Source organism: Bolinopsis microptera, chromosome 6 (genome assembly GCF_026151205.1).
Source record: "Bolinopsis microptera isolate Bmic1 chromosome 6, MBARI_Bmic_1.0, whole genome shotgun sequence".
NCBI lineage: Eukaryota > Metazoa > Ctenophora > Tentaculata > Lobata > Bolinopsidae > Bolinopsis > Bolinopsis microptera.
This window is the reverse complement of record NC_087077.1, coordinates 3916137-3939915: the sequence shown is the minus strand read 5'-3', so window position 1 is coordinate 3939915 and position 23779 is coordinate 3916137. Positions and strand designations below refer to the sequence as shown.

The following is a 23779-nucleotide window of genomic DNA, read 5'->3' as shown; positions in this document are numbered from 1 at the left end:
TAAATACTTTGCGGTTTTTAAATTTGCCTTCTTACCATGTTAATTTCTTTTTCCTTGATTGATAAGGTCTCCTAGATACACATGACAAACTTAAGTCGTAATCTGACACTCCTCATATCAAATATTTTTGTACTCAATTGGTCCATCTTTAATTACTTAATATATTCATTAACTGACATAGGATTTAAAAATCCCTACATATTAAGTGTATAAAGTATTTTGTTGACGATGGAACTCGTTACTTTATTTCAACTAATTTATTCCGTTTCACATATTCTCCACATAATTTAACTAGCTAGATCGACTTCATAAAGAAAAGTTCCTTACATTAATTTACAAGTATATTTAATTTAGTCTCCATTACTTATAGGCTCAGATAACTGTGTGTTAATTTCCGGATTTTCGTCTATGACAAAGGAATGTAGCCGAAACGTTGACAATACATGATGTATTTCGTTTTTTCAGTGAGTGGAAACTCTCATTTCGTCCCCGTAATCTATAATTAAATGATATTTGTTAATAATACTCACTGATAACTTTGTTTTACATACTGCAAATTGTTGTTTTCTTGGCAGAGAATTTTATGGTTTTGGATTTATCCACTCATTTGTGATACAATATACCCACAATTACAAGTGTAAAAAAAATGGTTACGTGATATTAATCTCAATAAAATATCTGCATTCCAGGTCAATGATGACATGAATAAAACACCTATCAGTCTACTAATTCCCAAAAGGAATGAGCAATCTACTTAGCTTCTCAGGTTTTGATTCCAGCAGTGTTTTAGAAGGAAGTCAGAATAATGATATAGGAGGTCTCATAGTAAAGCCTAAAAGTGAACATGTATTTAAAGTTCCTCAAAAGTCCCTGTTAGGACTGGATAAACTTGCTAAGCAACAACAAAAGAGTGATGATATTAAAAGAAAATATCGTAATGTCACAGACGATTCTCCCTCTCATCCTGGAGGTGTCAGCAAATCTGCTTTGGATCGTATGAAGAAAACCAGAGATAGAGATAGAGATAAAGGTATATCTAATTCGACTATCAAGGATGTAGACAGTCACAGAAATAAAAAACATAAGCATAGAGACAGAGATAGAGATAGAGATAGAATTAGCGATAAAGACAGAAGTAGTGATAAAGACAGAAGACCTAAGTCATCACCAAGGTCATCACCACGGTCATCACCTCGTTCTGAGAGAGACAGAAGTTCATCTGACAAAGATAGTGGATATTCTTCTAAATACTCAGGAGGAAGCAAATCAGATCGGTCAAATTCATCATCACGGAGAAACAGGGCACAATATGATGACACACCAACAAGGTCTGATGGTTCTATTCATACTCCCGGTCGCTCTAAATGGGAAGCTGACTCTGAACTAGGTACACCTAATTTAGACAAATGGGATATGACTGAATCATCAAGAAGTTCAAAGGCAAATCGCTGGTGGGAAAGGTCCCCTATGCCAACACCTTCTTTCAAAGATAATGCATGGGCTTCTAAAAGAAGTAGAAAGGATAACACTTCAAATTCAGTAAGAAGTGCTGTAAATTTTACTGATGGTAAGCAGTATGAAGACGAGCAAAAGAGATTGGACAGAGCTTGGTATGGTATGGATGAAGGGTACGATGACAATCTGAATCCATTCGCTGGTGTTAGTCAGGAATACGAAGAAAAGAAGACACAAGAAGCCACCAAAACCTTCCAGAGAAAGGTTTCAGCTTGGAGACAGCAGAAAAATGCAGATTTGGAAAAATGGGAGCAAAACAGGATGCTCACTTCTGGTGTTGTTACTAAGGTTGATCATAATGACGATTTTGAAGAGGATGGTGCAGCTAAGATTCATCTACTTGTCCATAATATCATGGCTCCATTTCTTGATGGAAGAATAATGTACACCAAGCAGCCTGAACCTGTTGTCCCAGTAAAGGATCCCACCTCTGATATAGCAGTTCTGTCTCGCAAGGGAAGTCAATTGGTCAAAGATTACAGAGAGCAGAAGGAGAGAATTAAAGCCCAGAAAAAAGAATGGGAACTAGCTGGCACTAAAATTGGTGACATACTTGGTATCAAACAAAAGGAAGAGGATGAACCTGTTAAAGAAGAGGAAGATTCCCACAAAAAGAATCAGCAGTTTTCAGATCATATGGCAGAAAAGTCAGAGGCAGTTAGTTCATTTGCAACCACAAAAACCATAAAACAACAAAGACACTACCTTCCTATTTATGCTTGTAGAGATGAACTATTAGGTATTCTCAGAGAGAATAGTGTTATGATCATAGTTGGAGAAACAGGGTCTGGTAAAACCACCCAGCTAACCCAATACCTATTAGAGGACGGTTACGGGGACTATGGAATGATAGGCTGCACCCAGCCTAGAAGAGTAGCTGCCATGTCTGTTGCTAAGAGGGTGTCTGAAGAGAGAGGATGTAAACTTGGTGAGGAGGTGGGCTATGCTATCAGGTTTGAAGACTGTACCTCAAAGAATACTATTATCAAGTATATGACGGATGGTATTCTTCTCAGAGAGTCCCTGAGGGAATCAGATTTAGATGGCTACAGTGTCATTGTGATGGATGAAGCTCACGAAAGGTCACTAAATACTGATGTGCTGTTTGGCTTGCTTCGTGATGTGGTAGCTAGAAGAACTGATTTAAAGCTTATTGTCACTTCTGCAACAATGAACGCTGAGAAGTTTTCGATGTTCTTTGGAAATGTTCCTATTTATAAGATTGCTGGAAGGACTTTCCCTGTTGATGTTCTGTTTTCTAAAAATCCATGTGAGGACTATGTGGAAGCATCAGTGAAGCAGGCAGTCCAAATCCATCTTCAGCCTACTCCTGGTGATATTTTGATATTCATGCCTGGGCAAGAAGAGATAGAGGTAGGTTTTAAAATACATGATGATGAGGGTACAATTTTAAATAATATCAGATAAAATAGAACTTCAGATCTGTTCATTCTAGAATTATGATTTAACCATCAATACTCGGTTTCCTTAAATTCTACCTACATTTCAGGTGACATGTGGAGCAATAGGTGACAGACTAGAAGAAGTTGAAGGTTCTCCTCCGCTTGCAATCCTACCAATCTACTCACAGCTTCCTTCTGACCTTCAGGCTAAAATATTTCAAAAGGCTCCGGATGGGGTTAGAAAGGTTAGTAACATTATTTTCTCTTCAACTTCTAATTAATCGAACTTTAACATTAAGCATATTATTACAGTTAATTTTTGTACGATTTTGCATTCTACCTGTTCATGATTTTTCAGGTTATTGTAGCCACTAATATAGCAGAAACGAGTTTAACAGTGGACGGAATTATATTCGTCATTGACGGTGGATACTGCAAACTGAAAGTGTTCAACCCCAGAATCGGTAAATTTTTATTATAATTCTGTTTCTAGATGAAAAACAGATCACACCAGATCTGAAATGATTTAAACAAAATTGATACGGGTGAATTAATTTATCCAATTGAAATCTTTATCCCTATATTTTCAGGTATGGATGCATTGCAGGTGTACCCCATCTCGCAGGCTAATGCTAATCAGAGAAGTGGCCGAGCTGGCAGAACAGGTCCCGGACAGGCTTGGAGAATGTACACTGAGAACTGTTACCGATCTGAGGTTAGATAATTATGAAAATAATCGTTTTTCGCTTTGATATATATATATATACGTTATATCTATCCAATGAATGCGACTGGTCGCAAATTTTTTTCACTTGTATAAATTCCCCCGGTTTTTCAGTTACTAGCCACAACAGTACCAGAGATCCAGCGTACGAACCTAGCAACAGTTGTGCTCCTCCTCAAGTCTCTGGGCGTGTCGGACCTCCTCTCCTTCCACTTCATGGACCCGCCCCCACAAGACAACATCCTGACCAGTATGTACCAGTTGTGGGTGCTGGGAGCCTTTGATAATGTGGGTAACCTCTCAGTGCTGGGCAGGCAGATGGTAGAGTTTCCTATGGACCCGGCTATGAGCAAGCTTGTGTTAGTGTCTTGTCAGATGGGATGTAGTGAAGAGGTTTGTAGTTTTAAGTTTTAGAGGATATTATTATCATATTCATTGTAGTGGGTCTGACTGCTAAAGATTATAATCGAATAATTCTGTATAAATACAGAACCATTAGATTTATTGTTTATCTCATGTTTCACTTGATTTATGAATAATGAACCATTATGTCAGGTGCTGGTAATAGTTAGCATGTTGTCAGTCCCCGCTATATTCTACAGACCCAAAGGGCGGGAAGAAGAGAGCGACGCAGCTAGGGAGAAGTTTCAGGTTCCAGAGAGTGATCACTTGTCTTTACTGCACGTGTACCAGCAGTGGAGGAATAAGGGTTACTCTTCAACTTGGTGTAATACTTACTTTATTCATTACAAGGTTAGTTAATATGTCTGTTAATTTGTTTTACAATCGATTTAATTTCCCGAAAGAGAGAAATTTTACTCTTCAATACTTCCGGTTAGGTGACCTTCCTTGCTGAACAATTTTAAAAGAAACATCGGTTATAGTTTGTTTAATATAATTTTAAGAAGAGTTCACAACTAATAATCTAAAACAGGCCATGAAGAAAGTACGGGAGGTTCACAGTCAGCTGCTTGAGATTATGGAGAAACAGAGGCTGGAGCTGGTATCGTGTGGTAACAAGTGGGACCTGGTCAGGAAGTGCATCTGTAGCGCTTACTTCCACCAAGCTGCCAGACTCAAAGGTATGAGTTCCTTACAGTTTACTCGTGGTTAAAATTGAAAAAATTGGGGTTCCCATTTATTGAATGTTTAATTTCGTTTATATTGTTTCTGAAATATCTCTATTTCCAGGTATCGGAGAATATGTAAACGCCCGAACTGGAATGCCATGTCATCTCCACCCCACCTCCGCTCTCTACGGTATGGGCTACAGCTCTGACTATGTTGTGTATCACGAGCTTATCATGACTTCTAAGGAGTTCATGCAGTGTGTTACCAGTGTTGAGGCGGAATGGCTCGCTGAGCTTGGCCCCATGTTTTACAGGTTCGTTGTTAATTTATAGTTTGTAGCACACTAAATTTATACTCTAACTAAGAAGAACGTTGTTTCTCAAAATGATTATATTAAAAACTCTGATTGTAATTCAAACCGTCCCTAGTGTCAAGGAGTCATTGCACTCAATAGAAGAGGGTAAAGCTAAGGCAGCAGAGCGCCGCAAGCAGATGGAACAGGAATTAGCAGAAGCAGAAGAAGCGCTGGAAGCAGAGCGCGAGCGCCAGTCAGCACCTTCCTCTGCTCGCAGTGCTATTGCAACTCCTGGACATAACCAGACTCCTACGAGAACACCCCGTCGAATGGGTTTTTAAACATGGGACAATTTCAGATGTGAGATTATCAGAGTGCCTGAACTTGAATATGTTTATTTGTGCTGGGAAACGTAAGCTTTATGCTGTTATCGTTGACAAGCAGATATCTTTTAACCTCTGTGAATAGTTGGAGAATAAAAAACACCCATTGACCAGTATCAGTACCCAGCCTTAGAAGATGACTGGGTTTTTATTTATCGAAAATTGAACTGCTTGAACATTTATATTCTATTTGTTTAATATTGTTTTTCATTTTATAACTTTTAAAACCAAAAGTGTGTCCGATCTTTATCGAAATTCTTGATTATAATCTAGAGGATAAGATTGTCAAACCAAAACTCTGACTCGAATTAAATCTTCCAATTTAACAATTATCAGTCTTTTATCGTAACCTAAGTTAACAATATTCCTAGCTCTCTAGCTAAGTGCAGTAGATAAGGTGATATATTATTATCTAAGTTAACATTATTCCTAGCTAAGTGCAGTAGATAAGGTGATATATTCTTATCTAAGTTAACATTATTCCTAGCTAAGTGCAGTAGATAAGGTGATATATTCTTATCTAAGTTAACATTATTCCTAGCTAAGTGCAGTAGATAAGGTGATATGTTATTATCTAAGTTAACATTATTCCTAAATCCTAGCTAAGTGCAGTAGATAAGGTGATGTATTCTTATCTGAGTTAACAATATTCCTAGCTCTCTAGCTAAGTACAGTAGATAAGGTGATATATTCTTATCTAAGTTAACATTATTCCTAGCTAAGTGCACTAGATAAGGTGATATATTCTTATCTAAGTTAACATTATTCCTAGCTAAGTGCAGTAGATAAGGTGATATGTTATTATCTAAGTTAACATTATTCCTAGCTAAGTGCAGTAGATAAGGTGATATATTATTATCTGAGTTAACATTATTCCTAGCTAAGTGCAGTAGATAAGGTGATGTATTGAACTTATCTAAGTTAACATTATTCCTAGCTAAGTACAGTAGATAAGGTGATATATTCTTATCTAAGTTAACATTATTCCTAGCTAAGTGCAGTAGATAAGGTGATATATTATTATCTAAGTTAACATTATTCCTAGCTAAGTACAGTAGATAAGGTGATATATTCTTATCTGAGTTAACAATATTCCTAGCTCTCTAGCTAAGTACAGTAGATAAGGTGATATATTCTTATCTAAGTTAACATTATTCCTAGCTAAGTGCACTAGATAAGGTGATAAATTCTTATCTAAGTTAACATTATTCCTAGCTAAGTGCAGTTGATAAGGTGATATATTCTTATCTAAGTTAACATTATTCCTAGCTAAGTGCAGTAGATAAGGTGATATATTCTTATCTAAGTTAACATTATTCCTAGCTAAGTGCAGTAGATAAGGTGATATGTTATTATCTAAGTTAACATTATTCCTAGCTAAGTGCAGTAGATAAGGTGATATATTCTTATCTAAGTTAACATTATTCCTAAATCCTAGCTAAGTGCAGTAGATAAGGTGATATATTCTTATCTAAGTTAACATTATTCCTAGCTAAGTGCAGTAGATAAGGTGATATGTTATTATCTAAGTTAACATTATTCCTAGCTAAGTGCAGTAGATAAGGTGATATATTCTTATCTAAGTTAACATTATTCCTAGCTAAGTGCAGTAGATAAGGTGATATATTCTTATCTAAGTTAACATTATTCCTAGCTAAGTGCAGTAGATAAGGTGATGTATTCTTATCTAAGTTAACATTATTCCTAGCTAAGTGCAGTAGATAAGGTGATATATTCTTATCTAAGTTAACAATATTCCTAGCTAAGTGCACTACATGCCCATGAGATGAGGTGATATGATCAGCCCCGACACACTACTTGTGTTGTCGTGAGATGACTCACTTGTTGAGCTTGATGGATAACAGAAGTATCTCCCCTCCCAGCAGTATCACATCGTGTTCTAGAGACAGTGAGGATTTAGCGAGCAAGTATCAGCGGCTTGCTAATCAGTATGCTCAGGTTAGTTAAAAACGCATTTTTACGTGTTCAACACACGATTATTTGTTGAATAGATGCTCGAGGCTAAATCATGAATTTTTAGTCTTCTTCACCAATGTAGTTTGTTTCCTAAAAAAATCCCAAAAAGAAGCATGTTTCCAGGTCCGGGCCCAAGTTGTGGTACTGAAGAAAGCATTGTTAGACGAAAGAGAAAAACACAGCTACATTAAAGATAACGATGTGGGGAAAGGACAGAAGATCCGCACCCTAGAACAAGAAGTAAGTCCGCTTATACATTATACATTATAATTATATATTATACATTATACACAGGGTTGCCGGGGGACCTTAAAAACCTTAAAAAACCTTAAAAACCTTAAAAACGGCAATTTTGGGCAAAAAACCTTAAAAAAGACGTGAAAAACGGGCAAATTTTCGGGTTTTTAAGGTTTTTTAAGGTTCCATACCTAAATTATACCTAGCTTGATGTTAGTTCTAAATGGATTTTCCGGATTAGTAAAAATTTTTGAATTTATACCTAGCTTGATGTAGATCTGATAAGATTTTCTGAATTTATACCTAGCTCGGTGTAGATCTGATTGGATATTCTGAAATTATACCTAGCTCTGTGTAGACCTCATAAGATTTTCTAAAATTATAACTAGCTCGGTGTAGATCTGATTGGATGTTCTGAAATTATACCTAGCTTGTTGTAGATCTAATTGGGTTTTTCTGAAATTATACCTAGCTCGGTGTAGATCTAATTGGGTTTTTCTGAAATTATACCTAGCTTGATGTAGATAAGATTGGATATTCTGAAGTTATACCTAGCTCTGTGTAGACTTGATGAGATTTTCTGAAATTATACCTAGCTCCGTGTAGATCTAATTGGGTTTTTCTGAAATTATACTTAGCTTGTTGTAGATCTAATTGGGTTTTTCTGAAATTATACCTAGCTCGGTGTAGATCTAATTGGGTTTTTCTGAAATTATACCTAGCTTGTTGTAGATCTAATTGGGTTTTTCTGAAATTATACCTAGCTTGTTGTAGATCTAATTGGGGTTTTCTGAAATTATACCTAGCTCGGTGTAGATCTAATTGGGTTTTTCTGAAATTATACCTAGCTTGTTGTAGATCTAATTGGGTTTTTCTGAAATTATACCTAGCTTGTTGTAGATCTAATTGGGGTTTTCTGAAATTATACCTAGCTCGGTGTAGATCTAATTGGGTTTTTCTGAAATTATACCTAGCTTGTTGTAGATCTAATTGGGTTTTTCTGAAATTATACCTAGCTTGTTGTAGATCTAATTGGGGTTTTCTGAAATTATACCTAGCTCGGTGTAGATCTAATTGGGTTTTTCTGAAATTATACCTAGCTTGTTGTAGATCTAATTGGGGTTTTCTGAAATTATACCTAGCTTGTTGTAGATCTAATTGGGGTTTTCTGAAATTATACCTAGCTTGTTGTAGATCTAATTGGGGTTTTCTGAAATTATACCTTCCCCCTTTAGATATGATTGCAATTTCCGTATCGGAAAACCTTGAAAAACCTTAAATTTGCACCTTTATTGCATTACGTTTGTCCAAACTTTCGCACTGTGGACCTTAAAAAACCTTGAATTTAACTGTTTTGGACCTTAAAAATGGGTCAAAAGGGGCCTTAAAAGACGTGAAAAAACCTTAAAAATGACTCTCAAAAATGCCGGCAACCCTGATTATACATTATACATTATACATTATACATTATACATTATACATTATACTTGGTATAGTTTACTAGTTCACTTTTATAGTTTATTTTGTGTTTTTATCTAACTGAGAAGTGTTTGATACACGACTATGTGCCAGATTGGGTTCCGATAGATTAAATCTATATTCTACCAGGTAGACAGTCTTACATTCAGAAATAAGCAACTATCAGCCCGAATAGACAGCTTGCAACAGCAGCTGGACACGCTTGCTAAGAAGAAGGTAATATTATAACATATTATAACATAGTATAATATATTATAACATATTATAACATATTATGACATATTATAACATATTATAACATATTATAACATATTATAACATATTTTAACATATTATAACGTATTATAACGTATTATAACATACTATAGCATATTATAACATATTATAACATAGTATAACATATTATAACATATTATAAGATCACACCACAAGTTACAGTGTGTGCTGTAAGGTGGGAGGCAGCTGTAATTACAATGATGCAGTATATTAGTAGACGTTAACCGTCAATCGGTTGGCGCTGATTTATTTTCATGAAAATGAAATGTAATGAATACCATTCAACAGGGAAAGGGAAAGCAGCAAGGTAGGAATGATGTTTCCAATAAAGACGTTGACAGTATACATTTAGAAGAGTTAGAATCAAAGATTAGGGAAAATGAAGTTCTTCATACTAAAGTAAGTTTTACTTTTACTTATTCTTTTCTCTACAATTTTTGTTTCTCTAAAATCTTTAATTAATTAACATCATTTCATTTAATTGACTTGCAGTACTTTATTAATGCTTTTCATGCAAACAAGTGAAAACGAATCTTTTATGTCATGTATCCAGGGTTTGGACTGGAATTGCCCACTTAAAGAACTTCCATTGCGTTACATTACATAATTTTCTGAAACATATTTTTAATTATAATTAATTAAAAACTCACTCCACAGTTGCAAACAGTAGAAGAGCGATATGGACTGAAGCTCCAGAAGTTAGAAGATGAGAACGCCTCACTTACAAGCGCTAAACGTAATTCTGATACCCTCCTCAAAACCTCAAAAGTAAGATAATATAATCTCTCCAGTTATTTAGAATTCATCTCCGTTACTTAATACTTCTCTCCTAATACTGTTTCCTGTCTGACCCATGTTATCCTGTACAGGAAGATTTTGAGTTATCTCTATCTAAGGAGCAGAGAAGGAGCTCAACTTTACAAGTACAACTAGATAAACTACAGGCTAAGTTAGATGCTGCTAATGCTGCTCTTGCTAGGAGGTTCTTTATTTCAAATTATCTTTTTGTTATGGGAGGGAGGGAGGCGTTGGGTTATTATTGAATCTTACCAAAGTTGGGCATTTCGGGGTTTTGCAGACTTAACTTATGGTTCATTTCGTGATTCGTTGACTTTAGTGATTAGTTGACTTTCATAAATTAAAGTTATGAACAAAAATGTATGTTTATTTAAAACATAGTTACAAACCCTTACAAATATTGAAGTCAAATTTAAATTTACTTTCATTTTTTACAATAGAAAATAAGTTATATAATAAAACAGCAATTTCATGTTTGTCTCAATCTCCAATCAGTCGAGCCAGTAAAACGTCTGCAGAACCAAGTAACAAGAGTGACACCAAGTTGGTGAAGTGTAAGAACCTCAATTTGTACGCCAAAGACAAGAAACGAGCCGTAAGTTAACACTCTTTAACTTCTTTTGTATTTATTAGAGAAACAGTGAAAGCCTAGTGAGCTTCCCGAACGATTTCTTAGAGTGGATCATATTATAAGCACAGTAAGCTGAGGGTATTTTCTTCCGGCGTCATATTATATCGCACTATAGCAAAATGATGGTAATAGTCACATTATGACTGGCGAACATGTGTTTGAAAGTGCTTCAACCATCACGAATCTGCTTCTTCTAACTTTGTAAATGCTCTAAATTGAGTTAAGAATAACAAATAAAGGTATATTTACGCTACCTTCCACCAGAGTCTGATAGAGAACACGCTAGAAGTAGTGGGCGGGTATATAACCGAGATAGTGGTCTCCCTTCAGAACTACTGTACCTACCTAGAACAGCGTACCCAACTCTACAGCACGGACCTTGGGGAACCTATCACTCACAATACCCAACAAATGTGTGGGTTATTGTTGGAGAACACATCTCATATCAGACCTATGTTGGAGCTGTGGAGCTTGTTCGTTATTACTGTCAGGGACAACCAGTTTAGTTTGGTAAGTCAACATTTGGTGTGGAATGTGTAAAATTAGTAGCTTAGTTACTTATTTGCATGTGTTATTACGAGGAGACTATATTTCTCCTCGTTTATGATAACCTCGCTACAAAATCCTTTGATTTGGCAACACCACTTACCCAAAATTCATCAAAATTCACACACTTTTAGAATGTTAACCTTAATTTTCAAGAACAAAGGCATAGTTTATATTGTTGGTAGTGGTACATAGCGATTTGGGTATTTACCCAAGGAACGCTCGTGATAAGTTTCACTCGCGGCTCTGGTCAATCCTTGACTATAAACTGTATTTATTGTTGATAAATACAGTTAAATGCTTCATAGATGGCTTTATTATTGCAAAATATGGTCCTGTTGTTTGAGGTCACAGTATTTAGATCTGAATACCACTTAAGTTAAGTTAAATTGTTCTGCTGAAACCATTCGGGCATAGAGCAACTTAGATTCATCAATTTAAAGGCTGTCATATCCGGGGGCCGGGGGGGGGGGGGGATCAGGCACTAATCATATCGAGACGTATATTAAAAGTGAAACTTTCATAAGTTTCCCCTTTATCCCGGTGAAGTACCGGCTGAAAACGTGGCACTGGTAGATCCTTGTAACTTTAAAGCAGTTGTTATTTGTAAAACTTACCAGATATGTATCACTAATTATACCTATCCCTCCATGAGCAGAAATCGTGTGGGAATCTAGAAGTGCTCGCTAACCAGTACACTGATATAACCAACTATCTTTCTCTTATACTCAATCTCTTCAAGAAAAGGTACAAGTTTGTCCATATTACTTTAAACCTTTTCTATCTCTATAAATTTTTTCCTTTTCACCCTTTTGAAAAAAAAAGGCAATAGTGAAAGGTTACGAATGGAGGTTTTTGCAGAAAAACGCGGATTTTGGAGAACGAGATAGGTTTTTTTTTTTGGAAAACGAAATTAGATATATACAGAATAGTATTACAGGTTATATATAATGAATATCATCATTGTCAAAAATAAAAACCAGTCCATGGGACTGAAAAAATTAATTAACTTTCGATTCGAAAGAGTTAAATTCTAAATCATCCATGTTAGATAATTCTACAGTTCTATTTGAGGTTTTTCTAGATCCTCTTATACATAATAAAATCATTTTTCTAATTAAAAAAGATAACTTACACCGATAATAATTAATAATATCGTTATAATTCTGTTTTTGTTTATATGCAAGTTTATTGCATAGTAGTTTCTCGAACGTCTTAGCCTGCGGTCCCATGCTACCCGTCACTGAGTAGATTAATGGAGCAAATGATCCGTGCTCTACATTTAAAATCCTTTCGTTGTAACATCTGGATTTCTGTTTCTCGGCATTCTCCATGACTTTCTTTGTCGAATGTTGAAGGTAGGAATTAGAATTAGGATTAATTACTTTAACATCGAAAAAAGCCACTTGGCCTGCCCTATAGAAACCACGAGCTTTTATATCCGGTCTCGCCTGGTCACCCGTAAGTGTCGAAGACCTCGTGAACTGCTCTCCTTCTAGTTCTTGAAGCTGAGGTTCAACTTCCACGTCCGAGCAAACCGTCTTCAACAAGCCTGCTAAAAAATCCCTAATTTCGTTGTGTCTGATAATGATGTAGCCACCAAGGTGGCAATTCAGAGAATGGTTCACATCAAAAGTTTTTCCGCATGGACATTGTGATGGTAAACGATCCAGATCTAAGTTGTACCGCAATCTGATAGAATCCCTAAATTCAGATTTATTTAGAACGAATCCATGTTTTCTTAGTGGTAGACATGAGAGCCAATTTGAGCTCCCTGGTTCGCTAATCTGATCCAAAACCCTTGCAGTCTTCTTATCAACCTTTTTAAGTATGTTCTCTTGTTGTTCTTTATATTCAGAAACACGTTGTTTTAATATATCTTGAAGCTCATCTGTCGATTCCGAGAAGGTTGTAGCAAGCGAATTTACCAGTCCCCGGGTTACCAAAAGCGATGCAGCATGCTCTCTTTTTGCCAAATACTCCAACTGTGGCATTCCCATACCTCCGTTCTTTAATGGTAATGACATAAGCTCTCGGTGTATAGGAGATATTGGACAACCAAATATAGTCGGAATTAGCTCGTGGGTGATAATTTTGTCAAGAGGGCCCATATAAGAGCTGATATCTAGTGTCCTCATAAAATATGTAAATTTGTGGCGGACACCGTGTGTGAAACAAGCGTAGGCTGCCTGAGGTTGTGATTTGGCAAAATGTACTAACTTTTTTAGCATATCACTCCACTCAACTACCAGGTTGTTAATGTAGGTATCCTTGAATTCAGGCGTCCCAGCACAGCTCCTAAATGCCTTTGACCATCTATCCTGATATCTATATTGCAATCTGAAAATATTTCCTGAGCGGAATGTAAATGTTCAGGATTTTTCAGGATTAAGCAAGATTTCTCCTGGTTCACGAAGTAGCCATACTTAAGTCCTTCTACAATGATATCTTTCCACCAGCCTAAAAGTGCGTGAAGAGTACCCACCCCTGTGGCGTCATCTGCTAACCACACTTGTGCCACTTTTTCGTGATCTTCTAATTTCCGTAGTACTGGTAAAGTTGCAATGGCAAAGAGCGACATTGCCAGGTTATCGCCTTGGGTTGTACCCTCCCGACTGGGGATTTCTGTTCCCCCAACAAACGAGATAGGTGGGTTTAAATATGTCGTGTGTCCTTCCTTCCGTTCGTTACCCTGCAACGATAAAGTTGGGCGCGCGCGAGGATTGCTTGCGGAGATGTGATGTATAGATAGCCTGTGATCTATGAATGCGCGGCGCGACTGTGTTTTAATGTATATGATGCATGTAATGTATAATATTACTATTAGGTAATACGCCCAATTTGTACGTGGCACGCGTAGTGTATTGATGTGTACACGAGTATAGTTTACCTTTGCTGATAATTTCTTGAATTAAAGATACAAGTTAAGTTCTACTTATATACGGCAATTGAACTGAATTTCAAGTGTTTCCCGTATTTGATGCATAATTTATCAATATTATTATCATGAAGATTGAAGTGAGCTGATTGGAGCTTATACTTAAATTTATAGTAAATGTGAAATGGAAATCTAGCGTCCGCCAAAACGAAACAACGGGCGCAATTCTTGTTGAGCTTTACTTTCCTTAAATCAAAGATTGATAAAATAAAAACAGTAAAACCTGAAATTAAACCCCGTCAGTCTATCAGAAGAGTCCATGTCAATGTCGTGTTCATTACAAATGGAGGAATGTAACACTGTTATATGTGACAGTGTTCAGCCTCTAGTTCTCGCTCTTCAAAACAGTGCTGTGTCTCTATCTCACGTCTCTAATGTCGGTACGTTACACCCTGTGAGAGAGTGACTAGATAGATCATTATATTGAGCCAAGAGGATCAGTTACTAGAACACTTATTTGACTTTATATATATACATTATACACCTTATATAATCAATATATGACATGTTTATAATAACCTAACTATGACAGAGGACAGTACAGGAGCGGCTAAGTACATACCAGCGTTTATAGGAGATGTTAAGGATGTGTGCACTAACGTCAGATCCCACCTCTCTGCTATACATCCTAAACTTGTACTGGCTCACAAACTATCTTCTGTGTCTCAGAGGTAATTAGTATAGTTAATTGACTAATTGATAGTTAGTTGACTAATTGGTTGATCAATTAGTTCTACTAGCACCATCATGATCAGATTGAGGTCTTCGTCAGAATTCAAATACAAGATTCGCGGCAATTTACTGCCCTAAACTTTATCTTTTATCAGATTGAAGACAACTGATGAATGCTGTGTTGCGTCTCTACAATCCTTCGTAAACACATTAACCAAGATAGCAAGACACCTTGAGGATAGCTTATCCTTGTTAACTAAATCCTCCAGGTATTTGATAATGTTTCTAATAGCCTTGTTGCAAAGTTTATCGATTATCTCTCGTGCGTGCTCAAAAACTGAATACCCTTTCTATTGCATTGTTTTATAACTAACATTGATAAAATAATAATCGTAAACTATAGCCCCAAAATCATGTCAACCTCTTGAATAGTAGGTTGATTAAAAAGATTTGGCTATATCTCCGTGTTAACTGTTTAGTAAGATTCTAATTAATTAATTAACTGTCAGGTTCAGTGCAGAACAAGAGTCAGTCTACAACTCCACTCTCACCACAACTTGTGAGGGGTTCCTGTATCTTATTAACCGCTCTCAGCCTCTTTCAGATAGGAACTCTTCTCCTGACCCCTCCTCTCCTCTTCCTGCTCCTTCTCCTGATCTCACTGACAAGGTTATTAGTTAATTAGTTAATTAGTCAGCTATTCAATTAATTGTTCGTAGTTATTTTTATCCGTACGTCAGTTTATATCGTATGATCGACTAAGCCATTTCTGTGACTTGCTACTCTTCGGGATATGTTGACGTTTTGTCCAATCATACATTTACTAATTACTGTGATATAACTTAAAATCAATCCCTGTTCCCAGTTGAAAATATCTAAAGAGAAGATTGCTAAGTTAGAGCAAAGCAAAGAACACTGGATGCTAGAAGCACAACTTCTAACTATTAAACTCGACAAAGCCCAGAAGGTATGCGTCTCACACACTTTTTTGGGGTTTTTGTCGAAGCTGATTTTACTATACATATTTTTAAATTTTAAGATAAGTTTTACTAAAAAGTAAAGAAGTGTTGAAGTAAACGATTTCATCAGAGGTTGCTTGAGAAATTACAGAAACCAGTAAGTTTGTGTAGTATAACCTGTTTTCTGATCTTTACAAGGGGTTAATATCAACATGATACCTCTCTTTGTGTAATCTTTGTAACATTGCGATCAACTGTCTCATAAGTGTCCAATCTTAGTGTCATCGTGTACTTACGTTTCATGAGTTCCTTTAGAGCACTTAGTTCTTATTTTCTGCAGAACCAACTCTGTTTTATTATATTTCAGCTGCGACTTATATTATGATTCTTGTAGATCCTATTTGCCAAATCTCAATATTTTACAGATTCGAAGTAGTTTACAATATTTAACTGCTTGATAAAATAATTAACTGATATTCATGTATGAGAATTTCCCTACGTTTCAAACATTATCAAGACTATAGACAATACTTTAAGACTATAAGACTCAAAATTACAGACTGCTGAAATAATCTTCTGTTTTTAAATTCTTTTACAGTAAAATATGAAGCAAAAAGACTACTAACCAAATTACGTTATCGCACCAGAAAATTATTACATTCTTATAATATTTAAACAGAAGAAGAATTTAGTATGATGTTACCTTATTGTTCTCATGTTTCAAATTTGTAGATAAGCACATTATTTGGCCCTCGTAAAATCTTAGATACAATTGAGTATTGTCCAACAGACATTCCACAAAATAATGTTATGTTAATTTCGGATCTTCCTTATAAAGTATTTGAGTCAGATAAAGTATTTGACTCAACTAACCTGAACCATGTGTAAATAGTTCTTATTATTTAACCACACTACCTCCCCCGCCACAGCAACTGAAAGAAGCTGAGAACAACAAAATGACCGCCCCGTCCAGCAATGTCCCTGTGGATACATTACTAGATTTAACTGACAGTTCCAGCTCAGTTAAAACTGTGCTGCCTTGGGATGACTCAGGGCTTAGAGAGGAGGCTATACGGTTACACTACACTAACAGGATCAACGAACAAATTGAAACGGTATTTTATTTTTCATCATTTAATGAAAATAATCTTTGGACATGTATGAATTTTCGTGTAGTTTTAATGGCCCTTTGACCCTCAACTATTGAACTTGACATGATAATCGACGTAGAAATTTATTAAATTCAGCCTTATTATGAGCTCAGTTCTGTTAAAATAATTCTACTGGTAACCTCTCAGTTCTTAATATGATATTTGATAATCTCCCAGATCCAGAAGGCAGAGGGAGAGTGTATCCTCAACAAAAGAGAGTGTATCGGATTGAAGAAGAGATTACACATAGCAGAGAAACAACACAACCAGTTCGCGGTGGACATGTGTAACAACGACAAGGTTAGACAGCAGCTTGAAGAGGAACTGACTCTCACTAAGGACAAGTATGAAGCGCAGATAGCGCTTATGAGCGAGCACTTGTGCGCTATGAACGATAAGCTGGTTAATCTGAACGAGGAGAACCAGACCTTGAAGCTGGATACTCCTAAGCAGGGCAGGAAGAAGTGGTAGTTTGAGAGGAGCACACATTTAGTTCTTTTACGTTAAGTTATACCTTTATTTTTATGAGTTTTCAGTGAGGTTCAGTTTGTTTGCCGTTTTAGAATTCCCACAATATTAATACCCACATGCTCTTGTAATGCCCCTCTAATGCATGAAATAACCTGGTAATCATGCAGAATATATTTATTAGAACCCACCAATAATTAGATTATAGTGTCCCTATAATTCACAAGTTAAGCCCAGAGTAAACACTTATTATCATCCATGCAATATGTTATCAAATGTAAAACTTTTTCGTACGTTTTTTTGTCTGAATTTAAAAATTGATTGGTTTATAGTAATACTTTTTCATTAAATTTAAATTTAAGTCCGTTGGTCCGATTGATTTTCCATACAAGGGATTTTGTACAATTTTCAACGAGATAAATTCAAAGATAACTTTCCATTCTCGTACTCGCTTGACAATTGTTAATTTACGAACTATTTTTTGTATAACTATATTTTCTGCTATTAACAGTTCATGATTTATAGCTTCTGAATGCGGTATATTTTTAGTTAGCGAGATGTCCCAATTGAATTTGTGTTATACGATTGAATCTAAATTCTGTTCTTAGATAGCTACTCGTATTTCTATTACATAATATTAGGACAAAGTACAACCCCTCGCTAAACCAACACTGTAGAGACGAGAATAAATGTTACACAAGGTTCCCGAAATTAGGGACAGTCCTGAATAGACTTCGCGTTTGTGTATTGCGCAAAGTCTGTATTGTGGTGAAATGATCAGTTTTGGCAGCGTGATCACGTACGGATTTATAACGCGCAGCACGACAAAGTCAATCAAGTCTGGAGCTGTACCCGGAGATATAATAGTCCGCCGGGGATATAATAGTCCGCCGGCCCTCATCACAAAATCTCAAATCACTCGCCCAAATTTTAAATACAAAATAGTCTTCTCAGTATATCCTGAGGGTATGAAAGTGACTGCCATCAGTTTATTTTTGAGCGCTGATTCTAAATCATATTCTATGACCAATGACGTAGGCTTTGACACATGTTGCATTTTCAATTTTCCCTTTTCGCCGACCGGCACACATTATATTATTAAGGGGGCCGCTACGACATACGAGCTCGAAAGGATTGACATCGTCAACTGTCTATTGTAAACTGTAAATGCATAACAGAAACGTCGAGAAACATTTTAACTGCGATAGTGAAGTCCCGGCCTTGATTCACGATGTCAATCCTTCGCAGCTCGGTGAGGCACAGTGGTGCATCTCGCCGATCTACCGAAGGTTGCGAGAAGCATTATTGGATGCGCGCGCGACCCAATAGTGCATCGCGCTACAATCCCGGCCGTAAGCGCGCACGGGTTACTATACACTTACTGTCACCAAGATGCAGTAGTAAGCCTAATATAACGCGGGGTTAGGCCTAATTTTGGCGTTAGGCGTAACAGCGCAATCAATTTAATTGATTTGTAGTGGTGTAATATATAATTATAATTTACTTAAAACTAATACTACGCCGCGCAATGTCATTTTGGGGACGTGTAACGACTGAAACGAACCTGTGTTGATGAAGGAGCACATAGTTCATATTCCAAAGGAGCACCTTCTGCTAATTACCCTGACAACCACCAGCCTTTAAATACCCACCACGAAGTAAAAACAACCTTTCCCTAGTACTTTTCACACTGTTTACACTTGCTATCAATTAAAATCTTCCGATTTGCTTGCGATATGCTGTCAGTTAAAAGGATTAAATCAGTTTTCTGCCGCAGGAGGAATCCTGACCGGGTGTACATGATGGAGGATGACCGGAAACCTCGCAACTTTCTCTCACGAACCTTAAAAGCACTCGGCTTCAAACCAAGAATGAGGAAGTACAACCCGGACAAATTTGATCATATTTCTGGTGCTTCTTTAGCAAAAATACAAACAGCTGTCCATATCCAAACTAAAGTTTTGTCAAACTTTTCACTTATAGATACCGATGACTCAGATTTTGAAGATGAGTTGGGCTTGGAGATAATCGACGTAGAGGTGGAAGTACCTCGCGACGACAAATTAGGAGATCAGGAGGAACCTGAACCACTGATCATAGCTTTTGAATACCCGGAGGAGGAGATGCCTGTGTGGTTCCATCTAGGATATGGTTGTGACCCACCTGATCAGGTAGAGTTTTCATGGTTACGGTTTCTTGGTTTTAAGTCTGATCACTTTGTTTAAATTTTCGTGGCTCAACATTTGTTTTATGATTAAAATTGGGTAGGGCTGGTTTACTTGGACAACAAAACATTTATGACGACCCTTTGGGGTCTGAGGTCGTTTGAGTTCAAGTAAACAGGCTTCAGTTTCACTCACAATTTATTGACAGAGCTTGGGAGTTGGGTCGCTTAAAATTTAAAATTTGCATGCTAGGGCATAGGGGCAGGACCGAGGGCGGGTTTACTTGGACAACAAAACATTTATGACGGCCCTTTAGGGTCTGAGGTCGTTTGAGTTCAAGTAAACGTGAAACACGTTTCTTTAAAAACGGGTATAGAGCAGACTGTTAAATTTTGAAAATTTGGAAATAATTTCGGGAATAGGGGGTACTAACATTTCAGTTCAAGAATAAAAAAGATCCTTGGAGACGAACACATTCTGATTCATAGATTAATGGTATTGGTATTGGTATACTGCAATCAAGGTGAATATTATTTCAGAGTTTTATCATTTTATTTTTAAAGAATTATTTTTTACCATTTTCAGATCTGATTCTGAATACGCCATGTCTTAAGTCTTTGATGTTTGAATTTGTCTTCCTTTATTTACGCATTAACGAAGGTTGATGGTTGAGGACACATCAACTAACTGTTTTACAAATTCAGGTAGAAACGAAGTAGAGAAAATGACGCACAGAGAAGAGTAAGACAAAATAATCGAGAAGACATCGGCCGTACGGCGATTTAGATATTTTGATAAATTATAACAATATAACAAATCATTTTAAACCTTTCCTATTTTTACAAATATGACGTCTCTTACTTATCTATACACTATAATATCTGACATTCAAAGTGAAACAACTAAGAAAACAATAAAAGGGTCCGGGTCGGAGCACGCTATTGCTAAATCACTCTACAGTCGATCTTCGAGATTTTTCTAAAAGGGTCCCTGACAGTTGAAATCTACTTGGTTCGATGTATTTTCGAACGGTGATTCCGAATCACCACACATGACATAGGGTTAAAATGCTCCTCTAGCGAGATATCGACAAAAACTGTCTCGATCACGTCATATGACCATATAAGTATAACTATAAGGAAGTCTTACTCTTAGGGTTTCAGAATATAATTCAGTTAGGGTTAGGGTTGAGATCAGATTAGAGGGTTTCGAATAGTCATTCAGAGCCACCTAGGGCTAGAGTGTAGAGGACGTGTTAAGAAAGTCACCCGACAGTCGAGTGTAGAGTGATTAATCATCATCCCCAAAGTTTCGTATTTACTTCATCTTTCGTTCTCTTATCACTATCAGTAACCGTCTATGGTCTAGTTATCTTTCGTTATCTGATCTAGCTGGTTCAGCTCTCACATCTCAGCTCTGTAACCATTGATATTCTGGCATAAAAGGTACTTTTACTGCATGTACTTCTCCTCTCTGTGCTCCAGGATGGATAAGATTTAAAGAATGTCTCTACACATTTTGACCTCAATAGGTAGGAACGTCTGCACTCTAACACTCCACTTTAAGTTGTATGCTATTATCTTTTACACGATAATCTTTAAGTTTATGAACATGTACAATTTGAGCATTAGGCGCAGCTGTAATCCAGCTTGCATTCTGAGTCAATACTTCAGCTCAGCCTACCTCGCGAACATTCCAGAACACATTTTAATAATAATATGTAAATGGGGGAGAAGTTTCCGGACTCAAAGTCAAAATATGAGATTCAGAAAATCTTCTTACCGAGGCACCACCTATGAGTATGACTATGCTGAGCGAATTGTAGCCTTGTTGACCGATCTTGAAGACTTGTTTTAACAACTTTATACCAGTACTGACCGCGTAAATATTTACGATGACTCACACCATGATTAAATTGCAAAGGAGAAAAGAAACAGAATTTACGATCGAAACGATCGAAAAATCATGTTACAGAGTTTTATAAAATAAGAATATGATAATATAAAATCAAAGAACAGTATCATTATTCATTATTCATCATGTCTGGATAACAAGTGTAACAAAAGACAGTATGCTAAATCACTACGGTTAAAACTACGTTTCTACATAATCAATCGACTCAAAATTAAGATAAAAATTAATCTTAAATCAAAATAGTCAAGTTTTGTTTTTAAAAGCGTAAGAAAATGCAAAAACATAAATTTTGATAAGTCTTAAATCCGATTTCTGCCGGATTTGCTCAAGTCCCGGATACCCCCCTCCTGCAGAGCGGTCAGCGCTCTGTCTTGCTTTGGTAAACTAGGTTTTGTGTCACTTCCTGATTTGCCGGATATCTTATCTTGGTACTGATTAATTAGACCACCGACTTTCTTGCCGACAGCCATGTTTTTAGTTACGTAGAACCTGAAATACCATCGTTTTCAATCGAATTTTTCGTGGGATGAATAGAAATACTACATTGAAATAATATTTTAGACCGTTTAAATATTGCTCCAGTTAGATGTTACATGTTTTGCTGATTGCAGCCAATCTGGGATGCTGATAGAATATGCGTACCTCTAATCAGATAAATGCTAAAAGTAAAACGTGCATCATGCAACCTTGACAAGAGGGTTTCATGCAACAAAGTATTGATTTAAAAAATGATTAATAGACAATTTTATTCATATCAACGGGGTGATTAAACCGCAATTAACATGCAACGCACATTATTTTTTATCAACGTAGAATCGGAAAAGTCAGCGCAAACAATAAAACAGCTTCTTTAGGTGTTCCAATTATATACTATATAGGTTGCACAATCAAGAAATAGAGACGGAAGATTAAAACGAAGATCGGTACAGAAGATGAACAAGAGATCCAGACGAAATCATGCCTAGTAATTAATTAACGTTGCTCCATGGGTTCTCACGTTATGTATAGGTTACTGGATTTGGTTGTCGCTTTTTTATCGTTGAAACGGAATAGTTAATTTCACCGACTACCCCGCTCTTCCCAGTGTAATATCTAATCAAAATAGTGAGATTGAAAACCAGCATCAATTATATGATTTGGATTTGATCGCTATTTGATTTCATGAAATAAACAGTAGTTGAGTAGAAACACCGCAACCCTGGGTAATGTAAAGACAGCGGAATCTTCACAGCAAAAACTCAACTCCCTGATGGAACCTGGGTCCCTAATCTACCTTACCTCTTCCGGAGATCCTTGATAAGCTTTTCCCGGTACTGGTCGACCTTGTCACTGTACCGCACGTCCCCGAGTAGCGGCTTGTTTGAACATCTGGATTAAGAGGCGAAGTTAACCACCATGATGATAGGAGGCCAATTTGATACGAAACGAAAATAACTTCAAGCTAAATTCGGAATCGTTCTTCGTTTTGTATTATTCGCAATTGTTGGAGCCTAAATAAGTGGAATCAGAGATAAACATTTGTTTTCTTGGCGCTCATTGCACAGATATAAGAAGTCTAACCTGAACATCCTAGAGAAGATGATGATGCTCATGTGACAGAGGAGGTTGAAGGGGGCTGGATAAGACTGACCTCCCATGTAACCTCTAAACATGAGGGCTCGTGCGAACTTCCACTCTACATCCGACTGGTGCTGAATACGCTCAAACGTGGTGGTTAACATGGCGATTAGCATGTTGAGGAGGAGCACGGCACTCATCAGTAGATACGCTGAGGAGAGGTATTATTAAGATTAGTTAATATAACTAGGAGCATCAACTAAATAAGTAGTCTCCTAACTTTATAGGGGGGGGGGGGGGGGGGGGGGGGGGGGGGGGGGGTAGCAGTTGACCAACCATAATTTGGCATAATTTGGACCAAATATGGGTGTGGCTGTCCCACGGGCACCGGTGGGCACCCAGAGTCGGGAACCCCCTCAAAAGTTTAGTCATAGGCCCTAGTTTGTTGGTCAATTGCTATCTCGAAATCAAATTTCACAACAAAATCAGGGTGAACCCCCTTAAATATCATTCTTGTATCACGATAGAGTAATGCTTTCAATAGAAATTTACCCAAGAAAACATTTCAACTATACGACTCATAAATAATAGTCCAATCCGGATTTAACACGATAGAGTAA

At 36.8% G+C, this 23779-nt stretch overlaps 3 protein-coding genes across 9 annotated transcripts in view; 2 read left to right on the top strand and 1 right to left on the bottom strand.

Annotated features, from left to right (window-relative positions):
* Positions 1 to 649: 649 nt before the first annotated feature.
* On the top strand, positions 650 to 5721 carry LOC134816952 (pre-mRNA-splicing factor ATP-dependent RNA helicase PRP16-like). The gene is made up of 9 exons (XM_063826010.1): positions 650 to 2889; positions 3026 to 3163; positions 3277 to 3382; positions 3509 to 3633; positions 3757 to 4035; positions 4198 to 4395; positions 4577 to 4724; positions 4834 to 5026; positions 5142 to 5721. The coding sequence occupies exons 1-9, from the start codon at positions 742 to 744 to the stop codon at positions 5347 to 5349; spliced, it is 3543 nt and encodes a 1180-aa protein (XP_063682080.1). The 5' UTR covers positions 650 to 741; the 3' UTR covers positions 5350 to 5721.
* Positions 5722 to 7148: 1427 nt separating this feature from the next.
* LOC134816681 (protein phosphatase 1 regulatory subunit 21-like) lies at positions 7149 to 17873 on the top strand. The gene is made up of 17 exons (XM_063825635.1): positions 7149 to 7350; positions 7492 to 7608; positions 9214 to 9300; positions 9649 to 9759; positions 10018 to 10128; positions 10230 to 10342; positions 10654 to 10753; positions 11054 to 11299; positions 11994 to 12082; positions 14517 to 14653; positions 14806 to 14944; positions 15101 to 15214; positions 15455 to 15614; positions 15811 to 15912; positions 16035 to 16061; positions 16834 to 17019; positions 17233 to 17873. Exons 1-17 carry the CDS (start codon positions 7225 to 7227, stop codon positions 17524 to 17526), a joined length of 2259 nt encoding a protein of 752 aa, XP_063681705.1. The 5' UTR covers positions 7149 to 7224; the 3' UTR covers positions 17527 to 17873.
* A 3766-nt stretch (positions 17874 to 21639) lies between these two features.
* LOC134816403 (transient receptor potential-gamma protein-like) overlaps positions 21640 to 23779 on the bottom strand; it is a 40722-nt gene continuing 38582 nt past the window's right edge. For 4 of the 7 annotated variants that reach the window (XM_063825238.1, XM_063825235.1, XM_063825233.1 and 1 more), the window contains 4 exons: positions 23163 to 23370; positions 22881 to 22970; positions 22600 to 22694; positions 21640 to 22091 (listed from right to left, as the gene is read on the bottom strand). In XM_063825238.1, the coding sequence (XP_063681308.1) occupies positions 22601 to 22694; positions 22881 to 22970; positions 23163 to 23370 (392 nt within the window). In that variant the 3' untranslated portion in view covers positions 21640 to 22091; position 22600. The remainder of the gene's footprint in view (positions 22092 to 22599; positions 22695 to 22880; positions 22971 to 23162; positions 23371 to 23779) is intronic. The other 3 variants (XM_063825236.1, XM_063825234.1, XM_063825232.1) reach the window with 1 other exon arrangement.

Coding starts and splice junctions, on each gene's coding strand:
- LOC134816681 (XM_063825635.1), top strand. CDS start 7,225: ATGACTCACTTGTTGAGCTTGATGGATAACAGAAGTATCTCCCCTCCC. Junction 15,215..15,454: donor TTGTTAACTAAATCCTCCAG/GTATTTGATAAT, acceptor ATTAACTGTCAG/GTTCAGTGCAGAACAAGAGT. Junction 17,020..17,232: donor TCAACGAACAAATTGAAACG/GTATTTTATTTT, acceptor ATAATCTCCCAG/ATCCAGAAGGCAGAGGGAGA.
- LOC134816952 (XM_063826010.1), top strand. CDS start 742: ATGAGCAATCTACTTAGCTTCTCAGGTTTTGATTCCAGCAGTGTTTTA. Junction 2,890..3,025: donor CTGGGCAAGAAGAGATAGAG/GTAGGTTTTAAA, acceptor CCTACATTTCAG/GTGACATGTGGAGCAATAGG. Junction 4,036..4,197: donor AGATGGGATGTAGTGAAGAG/GTTTGTAGTTTT, acceptor CCATTATGTCAG/GTGCTGGTAATAGTTAGCAT.